Source organism: Scyliorhinus torazame, chromosome 23 (assembly GCF_047496885.1).
Source record: "Scyliorhinus torazame isolate Kashiwa2021f chromosome 23, sScyTor2.1, whole genome shotgun sequence".
NCBI lineage: Eukaryota > Metazoa > Chordata > Chondrichthyes > Carcharhiniformes > Scyliorhinidae > Scyliorhinus > Scyliorhinus torazame.
The window spans coordinates 71726513-71746662 of NC_092729.1; the positions used below are offsets into that span (position 1 = coordinate 71726513).

Here is a 20150-nt window from a genome sequence, read left to right on the forward strand (position 1 = left end):
GGGGTGAGCACAGTAAGAAGTCTTACAACACCAGGTTAAAGTCCAACAGGTTTGTTTCGATGTCACTAGCTTTCGGAGCGCTGCTCCTTCCTCAGGTGAATGAAGAGGTATGTTCCAGAAACACATATATAGACAAATTCAAAGATGCCAAACAATGCTTGGAATGCGACCATGAGCAGGTGATTAAATCTTTCCAGAGATGGGGTAACCCCAGGTTAAAGAGGTGTGAATTGCATCAAGCCAGGACAGTTAGTAGGATTTCGCAGGCCAGATGGTGGGGGATGAATGTAATGCGACATGAATCCCACGTCCCGGTTCAGGCCGCACTCATGTGTGCGGAACTTGGCTATAAGTTTCTGCTCGGCGATTCTGCGTTGTCGCGCATCCTGAAGGCCGCCTTGGAGAACGCTTACCAGAGGCTGAATGCACTTGACTGCTGAAGTGTTCCCCGACTGGAAGGGAACATTCCTGCCTGGTGATTGTTGCGCGATGTCCGTTCATTCGTTGTCGCAGCGTCTGCATGGTCTCGCCAATGTACCATGCTTCGGGACATCCTTTCCTGCAGCGTATGAGGTAGACAACGTTGGTATCGTGGTCACTGTTCTGAAGACTGGGTAGTTTGCTGCAAACAATGGTTCGTTTGAGGTTGCGCGGTTGTTTGAAGGCAAGTAGTGGGGGTGTGGAGATGACCTTGGCAAGATGTTCATCGTCATCAATGACGTGTTGAAGGCTGTGAAGAAGATGACGTAGTTTCTCCGCTCCGGGAAGTACTGGACGGCGAAGGGTATTCTGTCGGTTGTGTCCCATGTTTGTCTTCTGAGGAGGTCGGTCCGGTTTTTCGCTGTGGCGCGTTGGAACTGTCGATCGATGAGTCGAGTGCCATATCCCGTTCCCACGAGGGCATCTTTCAATGTCTGTAGTTGGCTGTTACGCTCCTCCTCGTCTGAGCAGATCCTGTGTATACGGAGCGCTTGTCCATAGGGGATGGCTTCTTTAATGTGTTTAGGGTGGAAGCTGGAGAAGTGGAGCATCATGAGGTTATCCGTGGGTTTGCGGTAAAGCAAAGTGCTGAGGTGACCGTCCTTGATGGAGACGAGTGTGTCCAAGAATGCAACTGATTTTGGAGAGTAGTCCATGGTGAGTCTGATGGTTGGATGGAACTTATTAATGTCATTGTGTAGTCGTTTCAGTGATTCTTCGCCGTGGGTCCAAAGGAAAAAAATGTCATCGATGTATCTGGTGTATAACATCGGTTGAAGGTCCTGTGCGGTGAGTAGGTCCTGTTCTAACTTGTGCATGAAGATATTGGCGTATTGGGGTGCGAATTTGGCTGTTCCGCGCGTCTGGATGAAGAACTTGTTGTCGAAGGTGAAGACGTTGTGATCCAGAATGAAGCGGATGAGTTGCAGAATTGCGTCTGGAGATTGGCAGTTATCGGTGTTGAGTACTGAGGCTGTTGCAGCAATGCCGTCGTCATGGGAGATGCTGGTGTAGAGTGCCGAGACGTCCATCGTGACGAGGAATGTTCCTGGTTCAACTGGTCCATGGGTGCTGAGTTTCTGTAGGAAGTCCGTCGTGTCGCGACAGAAGCTGGGCGTACCTTGTACGATGGCTTTCAAGATGCCCTCGATGTCGCCAGGGAGGTTCTCACACAAGGTCCCATTGCCTGAAACGATAGCGCGGCCTGGTGCGTTGGCCTTATGTATTTTCGGGAGGCAGTAGAGATCTCCAATGCGGGGAGTACGTGGAATGAGAGCACGTAGGGTGCTCTGAAGATCTGGATCCAAGGTCTTGATCAGTCTGTTAAGTTGGCGGATGTGTTCCTTGGTCGGATCTGCGGGTAACTGTCTGTAGTGTTCTTGGTTGTTCAGTTGTCGGTATACTTCTTTGCAGTTGTCCGTTCTGTTCAGTACGACAGTGGCCCCTCCTTTGTCTGCTGGTTTGATGACGATGCTGCGGTTGGTCTTGAGAGTGCGGATGGCATTGCGTTGTGCTTGGGTGACGGGCGGGGCTGTCTTGTGAATGCGACTGGTGAATCTGGCATTGACGCGACTCCTGACGGCTTGAGCATCCATGTCGAGTCTAAGGCAGCGGCCTTCCGGAGGGGCCCAATTCGACTCTTTCCTCTTCGGCTGCCGCATCGGTCTGCTGTTCCGGTTCATTGGTAGTCTGCTTGGGTTTGCTGTTGGCCTCTTGGGGTCTGTGGAAGATATATTCTATGCTATATTCTGTGGCTATATTCTATGCAATGCTACCAGACATATACTCACCGCTTCCCTACTTTTAGAATTTGGCGCACAACCTTCCCTCCTCGAGATCTGCGCCATTATTGCCGCATGAAGAACACGCTCTTATCATTCAAGGACACATTTGTTTGAAGTGGCGGATGTGCAGCAGCTGCGCTTTCACGTTCTCTCTCTGACCTGTCAGTTCCGTCAACCCGCCATCCAAAATAAAATCGTCCACTATTTGTAACTGCTAATTTATTTATATGCACGATGCGGAATGTTAAACAAATCATCACATTGTTTGCTGAGACGCTCTGTTATCTCCGGGTGTGAGACTGAGCTCCCAGTCAGTTCACAATCCAACTTTCTGTCCTGCACCACCACTGATCTTTCTCTCTCCTCCGCCTGGGACTCCATGAAGTGCAACGAAATCCGGAATTTAATGACCTCATTTTTGATCAGATAAGTTAAAACTGCTCTTTATTTAGTCACTGCTGCTGATCACCTTAAGGCGGCTCGGTGGCAGAGTGGTAAGCACTGCGGCCCGAGTGGTAAGCACTGCGGCCCCAGAGCTCGAGGGACACTTCCAGCCTTGTCTGTGTGGAGTTTTCACGTTCTCCCCATGATATTATAAGGAAACATGATCAGACAGGGAGGCTCTCAGCGAGATCAGAACATGCTGATACATTGAATCGTAATAACGAAATATGGAATTGTTGAACTGCAGCGGGAGGGAGTGCAATGTGTTCACTGTTAACAAGAAGGACTTTCCTCTTGGGTTTCCTCCGGGTTTCCTGGTTTCCTCCACAATGCAAAGATGTGCAGGTGAGGTGGATCGACCATTCTAAATTGTCCATTAGTGTCCATATACCGGTTATGGGGTCAGGGATTTAGCTCGCAGTGGATCTAGGTGGAGAGCTCTTTCGGAGGCTCACAGGAGCTTCGATGGGCCAAATAGCCTCATTTTGTACTGTCCGGATTCTAAGAGTTTCTCTTCAGTCCTTTTAACCTATTGCGTCAATTCCCCTTTCAATGTCTCTGTGAGAATGCAAATTGCGAGAACATCAATTTTCATGTTCTAATAAAAAGTCACGTGGCTGATCATATAATCCGTTTGCCTTTCTGTGAATGGCGTTTGGCCTTACCCGTATTTGCAGCATTGTCAGTTCATATTTCAAATTTGCAGCATTCACAACATGAATTTTCCTTTTAGCTAAGTAAATACCATTGGCAAAAAGAAAGCGGTCAGGATGTGACTGACGTTATTTAAAAGAAACTAGAACATATCAGTTACAATTGTGGAGAAACTGGAGAATGGGTTTTCCCGAGAGTAGCAAAGGGGCCTCCTTGTTTTAAGTCTTTACCAAATGCGGCACTGAAGTCTGAGCTCTCACTGTCAATTTCGTTCTGTATGTAAACAGCAATGAAGGGATCTTTTTATTTTACAAACACAGATTTATGAGCTGATTACTGAGCTGAAGACTTTATGATCTCCAGCTGCGAGCAGTGTTGCAGAACGACATACCATATATAGGTGATATGGCTTGCAAAATATTATAAGGAAATATGATCAGGTAGTGACTCCCAGCAAGATCAGAACATATGGCTACATTGAATGTTAATAACGAAATATGGAATTTTACACTTGTTGAACTTTAGCGGGCGGGAGGCAATGCGTTCACTGCTAACAAGAAGGAATTTGCTTTCTGGCAAGGCATTGCTTGCAATCAAGAAAGACGCCCACACGCCCAGTATGAGAAAAACAGCTCGCAGTGTGCAGAGGCTCAGAACTGTCACTGTATGTTTTGCTGTTGTCTGAAGGAACAGGAAACACCTGGCTGTGTGGGCATTTCCATGCTCATGTTCGGTTTGTTGCTCCCTTGCAACGTGGCTATCTGAATATTTCACTGCGAATTTTATTTTCACTGCATTAATCAACCCATAAACCATCACATTGCAATATTCCTGGGAAGTTCATTAGTTCAATCGCAATGCAACATAGCTGCGTATATATACATGGATGTCTCCTCACCACAAATACCGAATCACAGTACACAATTCTCATAATCTCATAGTCCGTGTACATTTCCCAATACGGCAAACACAAAATATCAACAAATCTGGTTAAATTGTATGTAGTCAACCCAATCAGGAAAGTCAGATGCCCCAGGAGCACAAATTATCCGGATTAAATTGAATGGCAATGTCAGCATCCGTCAGATGCACGGCGTTTCCTGTCTGTATAAAAGTAAATCTAACATTCAGGCTGTTAGTGATCATAAACAATCAGCAGTAATGTTGTGTGAATGTGAAATGTCGGCTTACTCTTTTGCAGTTAGGGGAATGCATCCTAAGAAAATATGTCAATGATTAACAAACTGCCCTTCGATCGGAACAAATCATTTTAATATCAGCCGATCTCGTTGACAATTAAGATATGCAGAATAAGGGGAGACTGAGGATTCCTCTCAGATAAATACATCAAGTTATCCGTGGTCGATATATAAGTTCATCAGATATATTGGAGCAGAATTCGGCCATTCAGCCCGTCGAGTCTGCTCCGCCATCATATCATGGCTGATATGTTCCTCATGTTCTACCTCCAGTGCTCCAGGCCAAGAGCTGGATGGCGAAATCAGCCAGAGCATCTCCTCCCTAGAACACATGACCTAGAAGCGGGAGTAGGCAATTTAACCCCCCGAGCCTAACACCCTTAATGTGATCATGGCTGATCCCATCCTGACCTCAACTCCACCGTCCCGCCCGTTCTCTATAACCCTTTACCAATTTAATCCTTTAATCCTTTACCAATATAATCCTTTACCAATTAAAAATCTGTCTAACTCCTTTTTAAAGTAACTCACTGTCCCAGCATCCACCTCACTCTGGGGTAAAAAACTCCACAGTTTAACAACCCTTTGGGAGTAGTTTTTCCTCAACTCCCTTTCAAATTTACTGCCGGGCACTGTTTTTATAGACTGTTTATAGTGGTGTAAGGTTTAATACTGTTTACTCTAGAGAACTGTTTACAAAGACCCTGTTTACAGCAATGTCCAGTTGATATAGACTGTTTTCTGTACGACACTGTTTATATAGACTCTTTTTACAATCGTGTATTGTTTTGGTAAACACTGTTTATTGTCGGGCTCTGTTTGCATCGACTCTGTTTACAATAGTGTACTGTTTAGATAAACACTGTTTACTGTCGGGCTCTGTTTACATAGACTCTTTTTACAATCGTGTACTGTTTAGGTAAACACAGTTTACTGTCAGGCTCTGTTTAAATAGACTATGTTTACAATAGTGTACTCTTTAGAAAAACACTGTTTACTGTTGGGCTCTGTTTACATAGACTCTGTTTACAATAGTGTACGGTTTAGATAAACACTGTTTACTGTCGGGCACTTTCAACATAGACTGTGCAGAAATATACTTTTCATTGCACCTCAGTACACGTGACAATACACACTGTTTTACATAGCCTCTGTTTATTGTAGTGCACTGTTTACAAAAACTATTTACAGTAGGACACGATTTACATCGCTTGTTTACTGTTTTGACACTGTTTACATCGACTCTAATTGCTGTTGGGAACTGTTTACATTGACTGTTTACTGTAGTGCACAGTTTACATCGACTCTTTAATGTAGGACAGTGTTAACATCGACTGTTTTAATGCGGTGCACGATTTACATATAAACACTGGTTGCTCTACAGCTCTTTTTGAATACAGTCTGATTCCTATAGTGCACTGCTTAATTAGGCTGTTTATTTTAGGCATCCGTTTATGTCGACGTTGTTTACTGCAGAGCACTGTAAAGTTTAGTTTATTGTTTAAATACACGACTGTCGGGAGTGGTGTTTATGATCTGTTTCCTGCAGGGAGGCTGTTTAAATAGACTCGGTTTTCTTTATCGAGCTGTGCAATTGGACCCAATTTACTGCAGGGCTTTGTTTAAATAGATTCAATTTGCGGCAGTTGACTTTTTAAACAGACTGTGTGCTGCAGGGCACTGTTTACACAGACTGATTACTTTAGGGCATGATTACCTCGATTCAATTTTCTGTAGGTGACTGTTTAAATAGACTTTGTTAACTTTTTCGCAACGTTTAAATACATTAACTAGGATCACGGTTTTTCGGGAACACTCGACGGCAAGAGGAGGTCCGGAAAAAGGAAATCCACAAAGCAATTCCCGCGACCAGTATTCAAGGGCCAATCCCAACTTTTAAAAACAGCTGCCAAGTGAGTGATTTAAGTTGATGATCGAGGATCGGGCGCATCAATGACACAAGAACCCAGAGAACCCGGGGCCAGCGAACCCGTATATCTTAGTCGGACAATCTCCCGGAGAGTGAGTGTGCACCACATTCTATCCATTATCCTTCCTACAATGGAATTAACAGCCTCATGTTAAGCCATTGCTAAAGTAATCTCCTCTGACTTCAAACTCACTTTATGTAGTAAGTCTTAAAACACCAGATTAAAGTCCAACAAGTTTGTTTCAAACACTAGCTATCGGAGCACTGCTCTTCCCTCAGGTGAATGAAGAGGTGGATTGGAGAATCATATATATATATAGACCAAGTCAAAGATGCAAGACGATACTTTGAATGCGAGCATTTGCAGGTAATTAAGTCTTTACAGAGCCATAGTGAGGGGTAGTCCCAGGTCAAAGAGGTGCGAATTGTCTCAAGCCAGGACAGTTGGTAGGATTTGGTAAGCCCAGGCCAGATGGTGGGAGGGTGAATGTAATGCGACATGAATCCAAGGTCCCAGTTGAGGCCGTACTTATATGTGCGGAACTGGACTATAAGTTGTGCTCGGCGATTCTGCGTTGTCTCGCGTCCTGAAGGTCGACTTGGAGAACGCTTACCCGAAGATCAGAGGCTGAATGCCCTTGACTGCTGACATGTTCCCCAACTGGAAGGGAACATTCCTGCCTGGCGAGAGTCGCGCGATGTCCGTTCATCCATATCGCAGCCGTCTGCAATATATATAAATCTTTTAAATATAAATCAGTTTCGTTTTATTTTATTTTCCTTTATATATATTGATAAATGTAAACAATAATAATATAAATCATTAACCGACGGCTTCTTCAAGTCGATAATCAGTTCCTTGGTCTTTCCAGCATTTGGAGAGAGATTGTGTTCAGTACACCATGTAACCAAGTGATCTATCTCCTTTCTGTATTCTGATTCATAGTTGTTTGAGATAAGACCAACCACAGTCGCACCATCAGCCAAGTTATAGATTGAATTGGAATTGAATCTCGCAACAAGTCGTGTGTGTACAGGGAGTACAGTGGAGGACTGAGCACACATGCTTGTGTGGCCCCGATGTTGAGGACTATTGTGGAGAAGGTGTTGTTACTTAAACTGACATATTGCGGTCAGTTGGTGAGGAAGTCAAGGATCCAGCTGCACAGGGAGGGGTCAAGTCCAAGGTTGCAGAGTTTGGTTATTCGTCTTTTGGGATAATGGTGTTGAAGACAGAGCTGTAGTCTATGAACAGCAGTGCGACGTAGGTGTCCTTGTTGTCGAGATGTTCAAGAGTTGATTGTAGGGCCAGAGAGATAGCATTTGCTATGGATCGGTTGCCACGGTAGGCAACCTGCAATAGACCGAGACCGTCTGGGATGTTGCCGTTGATCCATCTCATGACTTTCCGCTCGAAGCATTTCATGATAATAGACGTTAGGGCCACCGGTCAGTATTCATTGACGCACGCTACCATGTTCTTCTGATCAATCTATTTAAATGGTGTCCTGCTGTAAATGAAATCTCTTTGAACAGGGCCCTGGAGTATACAGATTGTTTTTAAACAGTGACTTACGGGCATAAGAGTGTATTGAAACATTGCCCTAAAGTAAACAGTGTAATTAAACAATGACCTGCAGTAAATTTACTTGAAGGAGGGCCCAATGGAAAACGATTGTATGTAAACATAGCACGACAATAAACAGTGTTTATGTATACCATAACTACTGTAAACAACATCTATGGAAACAGTAACATACAGTAAACTCTAACTACAGAAACGATACCCTACAGTATTACTTTACTCATAGCAATCATTTTTTAAAAACAGAACCCTCAAACAGATTTCTTAGCAGCGCCCGACGGTGAATAGAATGTATTTAAACAGTGCTCTACAGGACAAATACAGTAGAATGAAGCCGTATCCTACAGTCGACAGTTCCTCTTTAAACATTATCCCACAGTAAAAGAAGTATTTTTAAATAATGTCCTTTGTTAACATAGTCGACATCAACAGTGCCCCAGATTAAACGGTCTAAAGAATGACCTATAGAATTCAGAGTATATTTTAACAGTCCTCTACTGTCAACGGACTCCGTTTAAAACGTGGCCGACATGAAAAAATCCGACTGTAATTAACCAGAGTCTTCTGGTAAACACAATCCTGTAAATAAGTTAATTACAGTAAGCAGCGTCTATTTCGATGATCTGAATTGATTTTTTACCGTGCCCTAAAGAAAACAGAATATATTTAAACAGTATTGTACAGTAAATAGAGTCTATTTGAACCGGGTCCAACTGTTAACGGCCTTAAGTAGCTCTCTAACGTTTACACAGTCTAAAAAAGCCCTCTTCTTGGATAGAAGAGGGGCAGAAATGGTTGTTGGAGGTCCCTGGTTATAGATGTTTCAATAAGATTAGGGAGGGTGGTAAAAGAGGTGGGGGGTGGCATTATTAATTAGAGATAGTATAACAGCTGCAGAAAGGCAGTTCGAGGAATATCACCCTATTGAGGTAGTATGGGTTGAAGTCAGAAATAGGAAAGGAGCAGTCACTTTGTTAGGAGTTTTCTATAGGCCCCCCAATAGTAACAGAGATGTGGAGGAACAGATTGGGAAACAGATTTTGGAAAGGTGCAGAAGTCATAGGGTAGTAGTCATGGGCGACTTTAACGTCCCAAATATTGAGTGGAAACTCTTTAGATCAAATAGTTTGGATGGGATGGTGTTTGTGCAGTGTGTCCAGGAAGCTTTTCTAACACAGTATGTAGATTGTCCGACCAGAGGAGGGGCAATATTAGATTTAGTACTGGGTAATGAACCAGGGCAAGTGATAGATTTGTTAGTGGGGGAGCATTTTGGAGATAGTGACCACAATTCTGTGACTTTCACTTTAGTAATGGAGAGGGATAGGTACGTGCAACAGGGCAAGGTTTACAATTGGGGGAAGGGTAAATACCATGTTGTCAGACAAGAATTGAAGTGCATAAGTTGGGAACATAGGCTGGCAGGGAAGGACACAAGTGAAATGTGGAACTTGTTCAAGGAGCAGGTGCTACGTGTCCTTGATATGTATGTCCCTGTCAGGCAGGGAAGAGATGGTCGAGTGAGGGAACCATGGTTGACAAGAGAGGTTGAATGTCTTGTTAAGAGGAAAAAGGTGACTGATGTAAGGCTGAGGAAACAAGGTTCAGACAGGGCATTGGAGGGATACAAGATAGCCAGGAGGGAACTGAAGAAAGGGATTAGGAGAGCTAAGAGAGGGCATGAACAATCTTTGGCGGGTAGGATCAAGGAAAACCCCAAGGCCTTTTACACATATGTGAGAAATATGAGAATGACTAGAGCGAGGGTAGGTCCGATCAAGGACAGTAGCGGGAGATTGTGTATTGAGTCTGAAGAGATAGGAGAGGTCTTGAACGAGTACTTTTCTTCTATATTTACAAATGAGAGGGGCGATATTGTTGGAGAGGACAGTGTGAAACAGATTGGTAAGCTCGAGGAAATACTTGTCAGGAAGGAAGATGTGTTGGGCATTTTGAAAAACTTGAGGATAGACAAGTCCCCCGGGCCTGACGGGATATAGCCAAGGATTCTATGGGAAGCAAGAGATGAAATTGCAGAGCCGTTGGCAATGATCTTTTCGTCCTCACTGTCAACAGGGGTGGTACCAGGGGATTGGAGAGTGGCGAATGTCGTGCCCCTGTTCAAAAAAGGAACCAGGGATAACCCTGGGAATTACAGGCCAGTTAGTCTTACTTCGGTGGTAGGCAAAGTAATGGAAAGGGTACTGAAGGATAGGATTCCTGAGCATCTGGAAAGACACTGCTTGATTAGGGATAGTCAGCACGGATTTGTGAGGGGTAGGTCTTGCCTTACAAATCTTATTGAATTCTTTGAGGAGGTGACCAAGCATGTGGATGAAGGTAAAGCAGTGGGTGTAGTGTACATGGATTTTAGTAAGGCATTTGATAAAGTTCCCCATGGTAGGCTTATGCAGAAAGTAAGGAGGCATGGGATAGTGGGAAATTTGGCCAATTGGATAATGAACTGGCTAACCGAGAGAAGTCAGAGAGTGGTGGTGGATGGCAAATATTCAGCCTGGATCCCAGTTACCAGTGGCGTACCGCAGGGATCAGTTCTGGGTCCACTGCTGTTTGTGATTTTCATTAATGACTTGGATGAGGGAGTTGAAGGGTGGGTCAGTAAATTTGCAGACGAAGCAATGCGAAGATTGGTGGAGTTGTGGATAGTAAGGAGGGCTGTTGTCGGCTGCAAAGAGACATAGATAGGATGCAGAGCTGGGCTGAGAAGTGGCAGATGGAGTTTAACCCTGAAAAGTGTGAGGTTGTCCATTTTGGAAGGACACATATGAATGCGGAATATAGGGTTAACGGTAGAGTTCTTGGCAATGTGGAGGAGCAGAGAGATCTTGGGGTCTATGTTCATACATCTTTGAAAGTTGCCACTCAAGTGGAAAGAGCTGTGAAGAAGGCCTATGGTGTGCTCGCGTTCATTAACAGAGGGATTGAATTCAAGAGCCGTGAGGTGATGATGCAGCTGTACAAAACTTTGGTAAGGCCACATTTGGAGTACTGTGTACAGTTCTGGTCGCCTCATTTTAGGAAGGATGTGGAAGCTCTGGAAAAGGTGCAAAGAAGATTTACCAGGATGTTGCCTGGAATGGAGAGTAGGTCTTACGAGGAAAGGTTGAGGGTGCTAGGCCTTTTCTCATTAGAGCGGAGAAGGATGAGGGGCGACTTGATAGAGGTTTATAAGATGATCAGGGGAATAGATAGAGTAGACAGTCAGAGACTTTTTCCCCGGGTGGAACACACCATTACAAGGGGACATAAATTTAAGGTGAAAGGTGGAAGATATAGGAGGGATATCAGAGGTAGTTTCTTTACCCAGAGAGTAGTGGGGGCATGGAATGCACTGCCTGTGGAGGTAGTTGAGTCGCAAACATTAGGGACCTTCAAGCAGCTATTGGATAGGTACATGGATTACGGTAAAATAATATAGTGTAGATTTATTTGTTCTTAAGGGCAGCACGGTAGCATTGTGGATAGCACAATTGCTTCACAGCTCCATGGTCCCAGGTTCGATTCCGGCATGGGTCATTGTCTGTGCGGAATCTGCACGTCCTCCCCGTGTCTGCGTGGGTTTCCTCCGGGTGCTCCGGTTTCCTCCCACAGTCCAAAGATGTGCGGGTTAGGTGAATTAGCCAATGATAAATTGCCCTTAATGTCCAAATTGCCCTTGGTGTTGGGTGGAGTTGTTGAGTTTGGGTGTGCTGCTCTTTCCAAGAGCCGGTGCAGACTCGGGGGGCCGAATGGCCTCCTTCTGCACTGTAAATTCAATGATAATCTATGATTAATCTAGGACAAAGGTTCGGCACAACATCGTGGGCCGAAGGGCCTGTTCTGTGCTGTATTTTCTATGTTCTATGTTCTATGTTCCACTCAAGTATTTAAATCGTGTCATTCTGTAAACAATGTCTATTTAAACAGCTCCCTATAATTAACAGTGTGTATTTAAACAGGGCCCTATAGTAAACGGGATGACTTCAACAGATTCCTTCAGGAAAAATGATCTGGAACTTTCTCTCCAGCCAGCGACTTAAGTGACTGGTGTGCCGCACATACACAGCGTGACCTCCCGTAAGTGCGGGCGTACTGGCATGGGCATTCAAATACCCGGACGCAGCAATAGACGCAGGAGGAGCAATCAAGCGAGGCTGCTTTGTCCTGGATGGTGTCGAGTTTATTGAGTGTTGTTGGAGCTGCACTCATCCCGGCAAGTGGAGAGTATTCCATTACAATCCTGACTTGTGACTTGTAGGTGATAGACTGGCTTTGGGGGGAGGGGGAGGGTTGGGGGCAGGAGGTGAGTTACGCGCCGTAGGATTCCTGGCTTTTGACCTGCCCTTGAAGCCACAATATTCATGTGGCTAGTCCAATTCAATTTCTGATCAATGGTAACCCCCAGAATGTTGACAATGGTTGATTCAGCGATGGTAATGCAATTTAATATCAAAGGGATATGATACCAACCATTCTTGTAGGAGATCGTCATTGCCTGACACTTGTGTGGTGTGAATAACTCAGCCCAAGCCTGGATATTTTCCAGGTCTTGCTGCATTTGGACACGGACTGCTTCATTATCTGAGGAGTTGTGAATGGTGCTGATCATTATACAGTCATTCGCAAATATCTCCTGATCTCATGATGGAAGGCAGGTCATTAATGAAGCAGCTGAAGATGGTTAGGCCGGGGAGACTACCCGGAGGAACTCCTCCAGTGATGTCCTTGTGCTGAGATGATTGACCTCCAATCACCACAACCACCTTCCTTTGTGCCAGGTATGACTCTAACCAGGGGAGAGTCGTCCACTGATTCCCATTGTCTCCAGTTTAGCTAGGGCTCTTTGATGCCTTACTCGGTCAAATGCTGCGTTGATGTCAAGGGCAGTCACTCACGCCTCACCTCTGCAATTCAGAACTTTTATCCAGGTTTGAACCAAGGCTGTAATGAGGTCAGCAGCTGAGTGAACCTGTCGGAACGCCAACTGAGCGTCCGTGAGCAGGTTATTGCTGAGTGACTGGCGCTTGATAGCACCGTGCTATAACTTTGCTGACGATGGAGAATAGACTGATAGGACGGGAATTGGCTGCTTTGTTTCTTTATCTCACGACGCACCTGGGCAATTTTCCACATTGCCGGGTAGATGCCAGTGTTATAGCCGTCCTGGAACAGCTTGTCTCGGGATCGAGCAAGTTCTGGAGCACAAGTCTTCAGTGCTATAACTCATGAAGACCCACGGTATCCAACATGGTTGGACAGCTCTCTACCACCCTGCTTCCAATCGACCTGCTGTTAGAGACGTTCAAGGCGATCATGAAAATGCAGGCCTATGCCACTTTGAGACTCAGACCATTGGAAAGATGGGCCACTACGCTGCCTACTGTCGAGCGGTTCAACCGATGGATCCTACACATCGCCGACAACCTCGCAGACACGTCAGGACCGTCCAGCCAAATGACACAGATGACCAAGATGCCTTCCGGGTTTCAGTCATTGATGTGAACAGGGTCAACACCATCAATCCGGCCGATGAATGGAGTGCCACACTGACGGTCAACCCGAATTCGTCGCACACCTACTAGATTGGACTTATGAGGCTGTTCACACGTTAAAGTTGAAACACTAATGTATTGTAACATATTACTGTTTTATCATTCCAGATATCATTTGACCGGACCACACTTCAATGTTTTTCGTCTTCCTGTTTTGTTATGGTACAACCTCGTTAGCATGACACACCCGACATAGCCCCATGTATATAGTTATGCCACATGCACCTGCTGTAAATATCACGCACACATACTTTTAAATGCACTCACGACACATTCGTATTTATAACCACGTAGGCACATAATTTTGTAAAAAAGGGAAGATGTCATGATATTCAAACACACACATCATGATAGACACACCAACAGACAAATCAGCACACACAACACGACAACCAACCATAGACAAGGACAGAGACAGTATAAGAGAAGAAACACGACACCTGGTGGCCAGTAGATCTGAAGACCAGGACAAGGACAGGACCTGATTAACATCACACACAGGGAGTCACCACGTGCAGAGTATCAAGACAGAACTGTAAATACCAAGTTGAAATAAAACAGCGTTGTACCAAATACAACCGTGTTGGTTCATCTGTACATCAGAACACCCAACACTACAGATACTGTCGGTGAACTCTGCCCCCCCCCCCAGTTCATCCGGGACACTGTCGGTGGACTTTGTCCCTCAGTTCTCCCCTACTTCCCATTTGATACGAACACTGTCGGTGAACACTAACCGTCATTCCCCCCAGCCACCGCCTGTTTATCAAGTGCAAGGTGAATGACGAATAGCATGTGTCATATAACCCACAGAACATTCTCCAAATACGTAAGACACAAGGAGAGACTCTGTAGATACAAACAAAATAAGCACCATTATAGGAAGTAAAGTGAGCAACAGCTTCTGCATGCCATCGGTCTGTGGAATTCCCAACAGCAGTAAATTGTACAGACCTGTCGGTGGGGAGGAAACAAGAGAATCCTCTATTAGCACTAAAGTGTATTTGTAAGCCCTACTTACATGAAAATAATGTGTCCCATTTCCTGTCCCTCGGGTGATGACTTGTCAAACATGTTGGTCAGTTTTCAGAAAAGGTGGTGGTAGATTTATAGGGAGAGGATTCAGGTGCCGATGGTAAATTGGTTGGTACCACCCTGAAAAGTTAGTCAATGGGTAACCTGCAGACCTCCACCACTGAGCCTTCCTTATCACTTAGGCAAGGATTTTTGTTCCCCTATGTGTATTGGCTACCTATCGAACTTGAGAAAAACGGGCGATGCTTTGGAAAATGGGCCATTCTGCTGATTCAGAAATACAAAAAGTAACTGAATAAAAATATTGATCAAATAATACAGAAACTGGTCAGAACAAAGCGAAAAGCACAAACATTAATTCATAACAAAGTATAAATAAATCACTTTTAAACAAAAAGAAATCCATAGATGTTTCAAGAATTCGGAATAAACCATCGCCCACGAGGTCTTATTTTTGAGGGAATCCATATCTAAGCTCTAATCCCTCTCATTGGCTTCGAATAGCCAGTTGAAACCTCCTGCTTCGTTCAAATGGATATCTTTACCTAGAGGATGATTTATTGATGAAACATAGGCCGATGCTTATGATTGACAGATGACCATCAAGGTTAGTTCAGCGTAATCTCAGCAGAATTCACACCATTTCTCACGCGGCGCCTGAACACAGACCGTGATGTAACAAATTAAATTGACACATTTTATTACTAAGTTCCCCAAATACAAGTCTTTCAATTTTTGAAAAACGTTCATTGTCATATTATGCTCTAGTCAATTAATTACGTGAAACATTCTGTGAAAAAATGTCTGCACAGCCATGACACCAAAGTTGAATAGTTGAAACAATTACTGTGTTGCCACAGTCATTGTCTTCTTAAATCATTTCAGCTTTTCACCCATGCATTCAATTAGTACTCAAACCCATGAATAAATACATAAATAAATCAAGAACATATCACAGGGACACTGTCGGTGAATTCTGTTCGTAATCCATAGCCCTCCCCCCCACACACACATTTTATCTGGGACATTGTCGGTGAACGCTGTGCTTTTATCTCCAACCCCCGTCGATCAGGGACACTATCGCTGAACTCTGTCCCTCATTCACCCAACCTCCCGTTTCTCAGGGACACTGTCGCTGAACTCTGTCTCTCATCCCACCAACACCCATTTATCAAGCGCACTGTTGGTGAACTGTATCCATCACCCCTCAGCCATCCACCCACCGTTTATCAGGGAAACTCCTCGAGTGCAGGGCATGATCTCAGGCTGCAATTAGTAAATGTGGGGGTAGTTATCAGAAGTTAATCCTATTCAGAATGCGCGTTCGTGGAATCTTTGCTGAAACTCTTTCATTCCCTGACACATTCTAAATGTTGTTGCTGTTTTTCATTAAATGGCTGAGAAGGGAAATATCTTCATTTCACAAACTTGGCTCTGTGAATATGTTTGGAAACATCAACAGAATATTTCTGTTAGTGGATAAATTTATTTTGAGATGTCTTCCAGTCTTTTCCCCATTGTGGCTGTCGTTGTTCCTCCTCTTCCTTCTCCTCTCGTGCCGCCAGGGGCCGCTACAGTTCTCGCTGCGTCGGCTGCTACTCCTCTCGGAGTCACCCCTTGGCAACGCACACCTGACAGCGCCTCCCACACGCACAGAGAGCGCAAGACACGACGACCAACTCTCCGGCAACGCAAGATGACTTCCTACTGTATCTCCAGCAATGCAAGATGGCCGCCGACTATCTCCCCCCACAATGCAAGATGGACCCCGACCGACTCCTCGGCAACCAACATGATCATGCCCTTCTTGCAACGCAAAATGGCCGCCCACTGATTCCCCTGGCCACGCAGGGTGGCAAATCAGGGTGAGGATGGCTGTCGATGGGCAGTTTCACCGGCAGTGAGGTGTGGGAGTGGGTGAGAGAGTGTGTGTGTCTTTTCTTCTCAGGATTTAATGAATTGAAGAATTGTATTAAAGGGTAATTTCAGCACATTCTTCAACTGCTGTCTGAACTGAGTCTGTGACACGGCGTAAATCGCAGTGTTTGTACAGCAGCTCAGGAGCTCCAACATGAATCCTAATTCCATAACATAATAATCTAACTTTATAGTTTTATACCCCAGATAATCCATCCGGCACCATATAGAATAAAACATTAACAATGACCATAACAGGATGAAATTGGCCGATATAACAAACAGTAAAATTATGGATTTCCTACGACTCTCCATCTCTGGGTCTCTGGGACTCTCCCCACTGCCGTGGTCCCGGAGTCTCCTGCGGGCCCTGCTGCTCACGGCAATGTGCCTGACGGTGAAAACATTGAACAGCAAAATCAGGACAAATGGAACACACGGGGTTAGAATGTTGTGAATGAATTCGATCGCTCCCCAGACCGGAGAGTACTGAACATCCATTGTAACTTCACAAAACCAGGGATTGTTCCCCAACCTATAGTCATCTGTAAACATAAAATACCAAAGAATGTTCTTCAAACAGCTCAGCACAGTCACTGTTCCCAGAACCACAGCCGCCGTTTTCTCGCTGCAATATTTACTTTTCAGCTTCGGGCAACAAATGGCCACAAATCGATCAAAGGTGAAAGTGACGGTGAACCAGACAGAACAGTCAGTGGCTGCATAAAGCAGGACGGCGTGGATATTACACACGGGGAAGTCCCACAGGAACTGAAAACTTCCAGCAAAAACAAGGGGAATGTGTCTCAATATCAGGTCGAGAATCACGACTAGTAGATCCCCTACTGCCATGGCCACGAGGTAACAAGTGACACATTCGGACAGTCCGCAGTTCTTTCTCTTCAGGATCACAATTGTGATGAGGTTCGCTGAAAGGAAGGGAAATAAACAATGAAATTATACATCAGGCTGGGGAAAAAGTTACCAGGTTGATTGAGGTGGGGCTGTCAAAGACAAAAATATACAGACAAATTAAGACACAAATAGATTCACACACATACACACACTCACAGACACGTAGTAACACAAATATGCACACTGACGGACACAGAGTCACAAATACACGCACTCACAGAAACACAGGGACACAATTCAGAAACTCACAGATATACAGAGGCACAAATATATTTTTATTGACACACAGAGACACAAGTATCAGAAGCAGAGAGGCACAAATACGCACGCACTCTCAAGGACACAGAATACACACACTCACAGGGACAGAAAAACGCACACTGACAGAGACAGTGAAACTAATACACACACTCGCAGACACAGCCACAAATGCACACACTCACAGGCACAGCAACACAAATGCACACTCACAGTCACACAATGCACCCACTTAGAAAGACGGAGACACATCCCAGCACATTCACAGCAACAGCGACACAAATGCACAGTCACAGATACACAGGGACACTAATACATACACTCACAGACATAGAGGGACACAAATACCAAACTAACAGACGGACAGAGAAAGAAATACACAAACTCCCAGGCAGAAATACACACACACACAGAAACAGAGATGCAAATGCACGCGTTCACATATATTGAGACACAAATACACACATTCACAGACGCAAAGTGACACAAAAGTCACACTCGCAGGCACAGGAAAATAAATACACAAACTCACAGACACTCAGAGACAGAAATACACAGACTCACAAATACACACACTCACAGAGACACAAAGGGATAGCAGAGACACATAACACACACTGACAAGAACAGAGACACAAATAAAAACACTCACAGATACAAGTACACACTCAGAGACACACAATGCAGACACTTGCAAAGACAAAGACACAAATAAACACATTCACAATTACACAGAGACTGATACATATAATCACATACACAGAGACACTATGACACACTCAGACTCAGAGACAAAAATACAGAAACTCGCAGACACAGAGAGACAGAAAGACACATACTCAGAGATACATAATGAGACAAATATGCCCTCTTACAGACACAGGGACACAAATACACAGACTCCCAGACACAAATACACAACACTCAAAACAGATGGCAACACAGACACAGATACTCACAGTCTCAGACAAACAGACACAGGAAAATTAATACACACGCACAGAGAGACACAAGCACACACACATGGAAACAGAAAGGCGCTCACTCAAAGCGAAACAGAAATACACTCACGCATCCAAAAGCTCATATACACAGATACGCACACATACTGACAAATCCAAACATACACACGCCCACACCTAGGCAAGCAGCCGCACACACATCTAGACATGAGCACTCACTCACACACACACCGCCATAAAGACTCACAAACACTCTGTCTCAAACATATGCGCAACCACACACACAAGCAGTCAGACAGCCACACACTCAGACACACACAAAAGCACACATACTCACACGCACACAGGCATCCACACAAATACATCCACACACTCACCTAAACACACAGCTACAATGCACATCTAACTGTACGTGCAGACACACAAACATTCACTCACACAAACACACACACACAACACATACGCAAGCCCAGATATGCACACGCACATGCCTGCACAAACCCCCACCAACACAAACCCATTCAAATACACCCGCACACATACCTAGCATACACACACGAATACGCTCACACACAGAAACATACATACTCACCCACACGCATATGCTCATAGGCCCTCTCACACTTCGCCACGCAGACTTACACGTACATAATCAGATGCACACACATGCACCCACATTCACTCACACTCATCCACACTCACACACACGCAAACAGCCCCACACACACCCTTACGCACACACACGCATCCACACACACCAGCCGCCACAATGCAGGATACCCACACGCACTCCGACACACACACAAAATCCCACACGCACAAACTTCCACACTCCCAGAGTCAGAAAATTACAAAGAAAATTGGCATACACATCCATAAACAATCTCTCACACACATGTAAATACACACACATAGGCACACACACTCACATATTCACTCTCACATGCGCACACACACCACACACACATACTCACACACACTTAGATAATCACTCTCAAACGCACACACGCACTCATACACATAGAATTGCTCCAAAATATTCTCCCACAAAACCACACGCTTATACACAGACACACACTCACATGGACACTCACAGACATCCACTTACTGACACACAGCCAGGCACACACACTTGTACACACTCACGCATACAGGCACACACCCATAAGCACACACGCATACTGACTCACCAACAAACACACCCACATAGACGCACGCACACTCATAACCACAAACACACGGAATCGACCCACACACATATTCACACAGACAAACACACCCACATGCACATGCAAAGCTAATGAACACACACACAAACATATGCACACCCACATTAGCACCCACGCACCCAGAGCCACACACACCCAGGCACTGACACAAACACATGCCCAGAGACACGCACCTCTACACAAACTAACAAACACACGGAGACTCA

General features: G+C 44.9%; 1 protein-coding gene and 1 long non-coding RNA gene across 2 annotated transcripts in view; both read right to left on the reverse strand.

Annotated features, from left to right (window-relative positions):
* LOC140399779 (uncharacterized) overlaps positions 1–20150 on the reverse strand; it is a 559175-nt gene that overhangs the window by 386427 nt on the left and 152598 nt on the right. The window lies entirely within an intron of this gene.
* The window catches only part of LOC140399778 (probable G-protein coupled receptor 139), a 34139-nt gene continuing 29370 nt past the window's right edge, over positions 15382–20150 (reverse strand). The window contains exon 3 of the mRNA XM_072489264.1: positions 15382–17509. Coding sequence (XP_072345365.1) covers positions 16608–17509 — 902 coding nt within the window. The 3' untranslated portion in view covers positions 15382–16607. The remainder of the gene's footprint in view (positions 17510–20150) is intronic.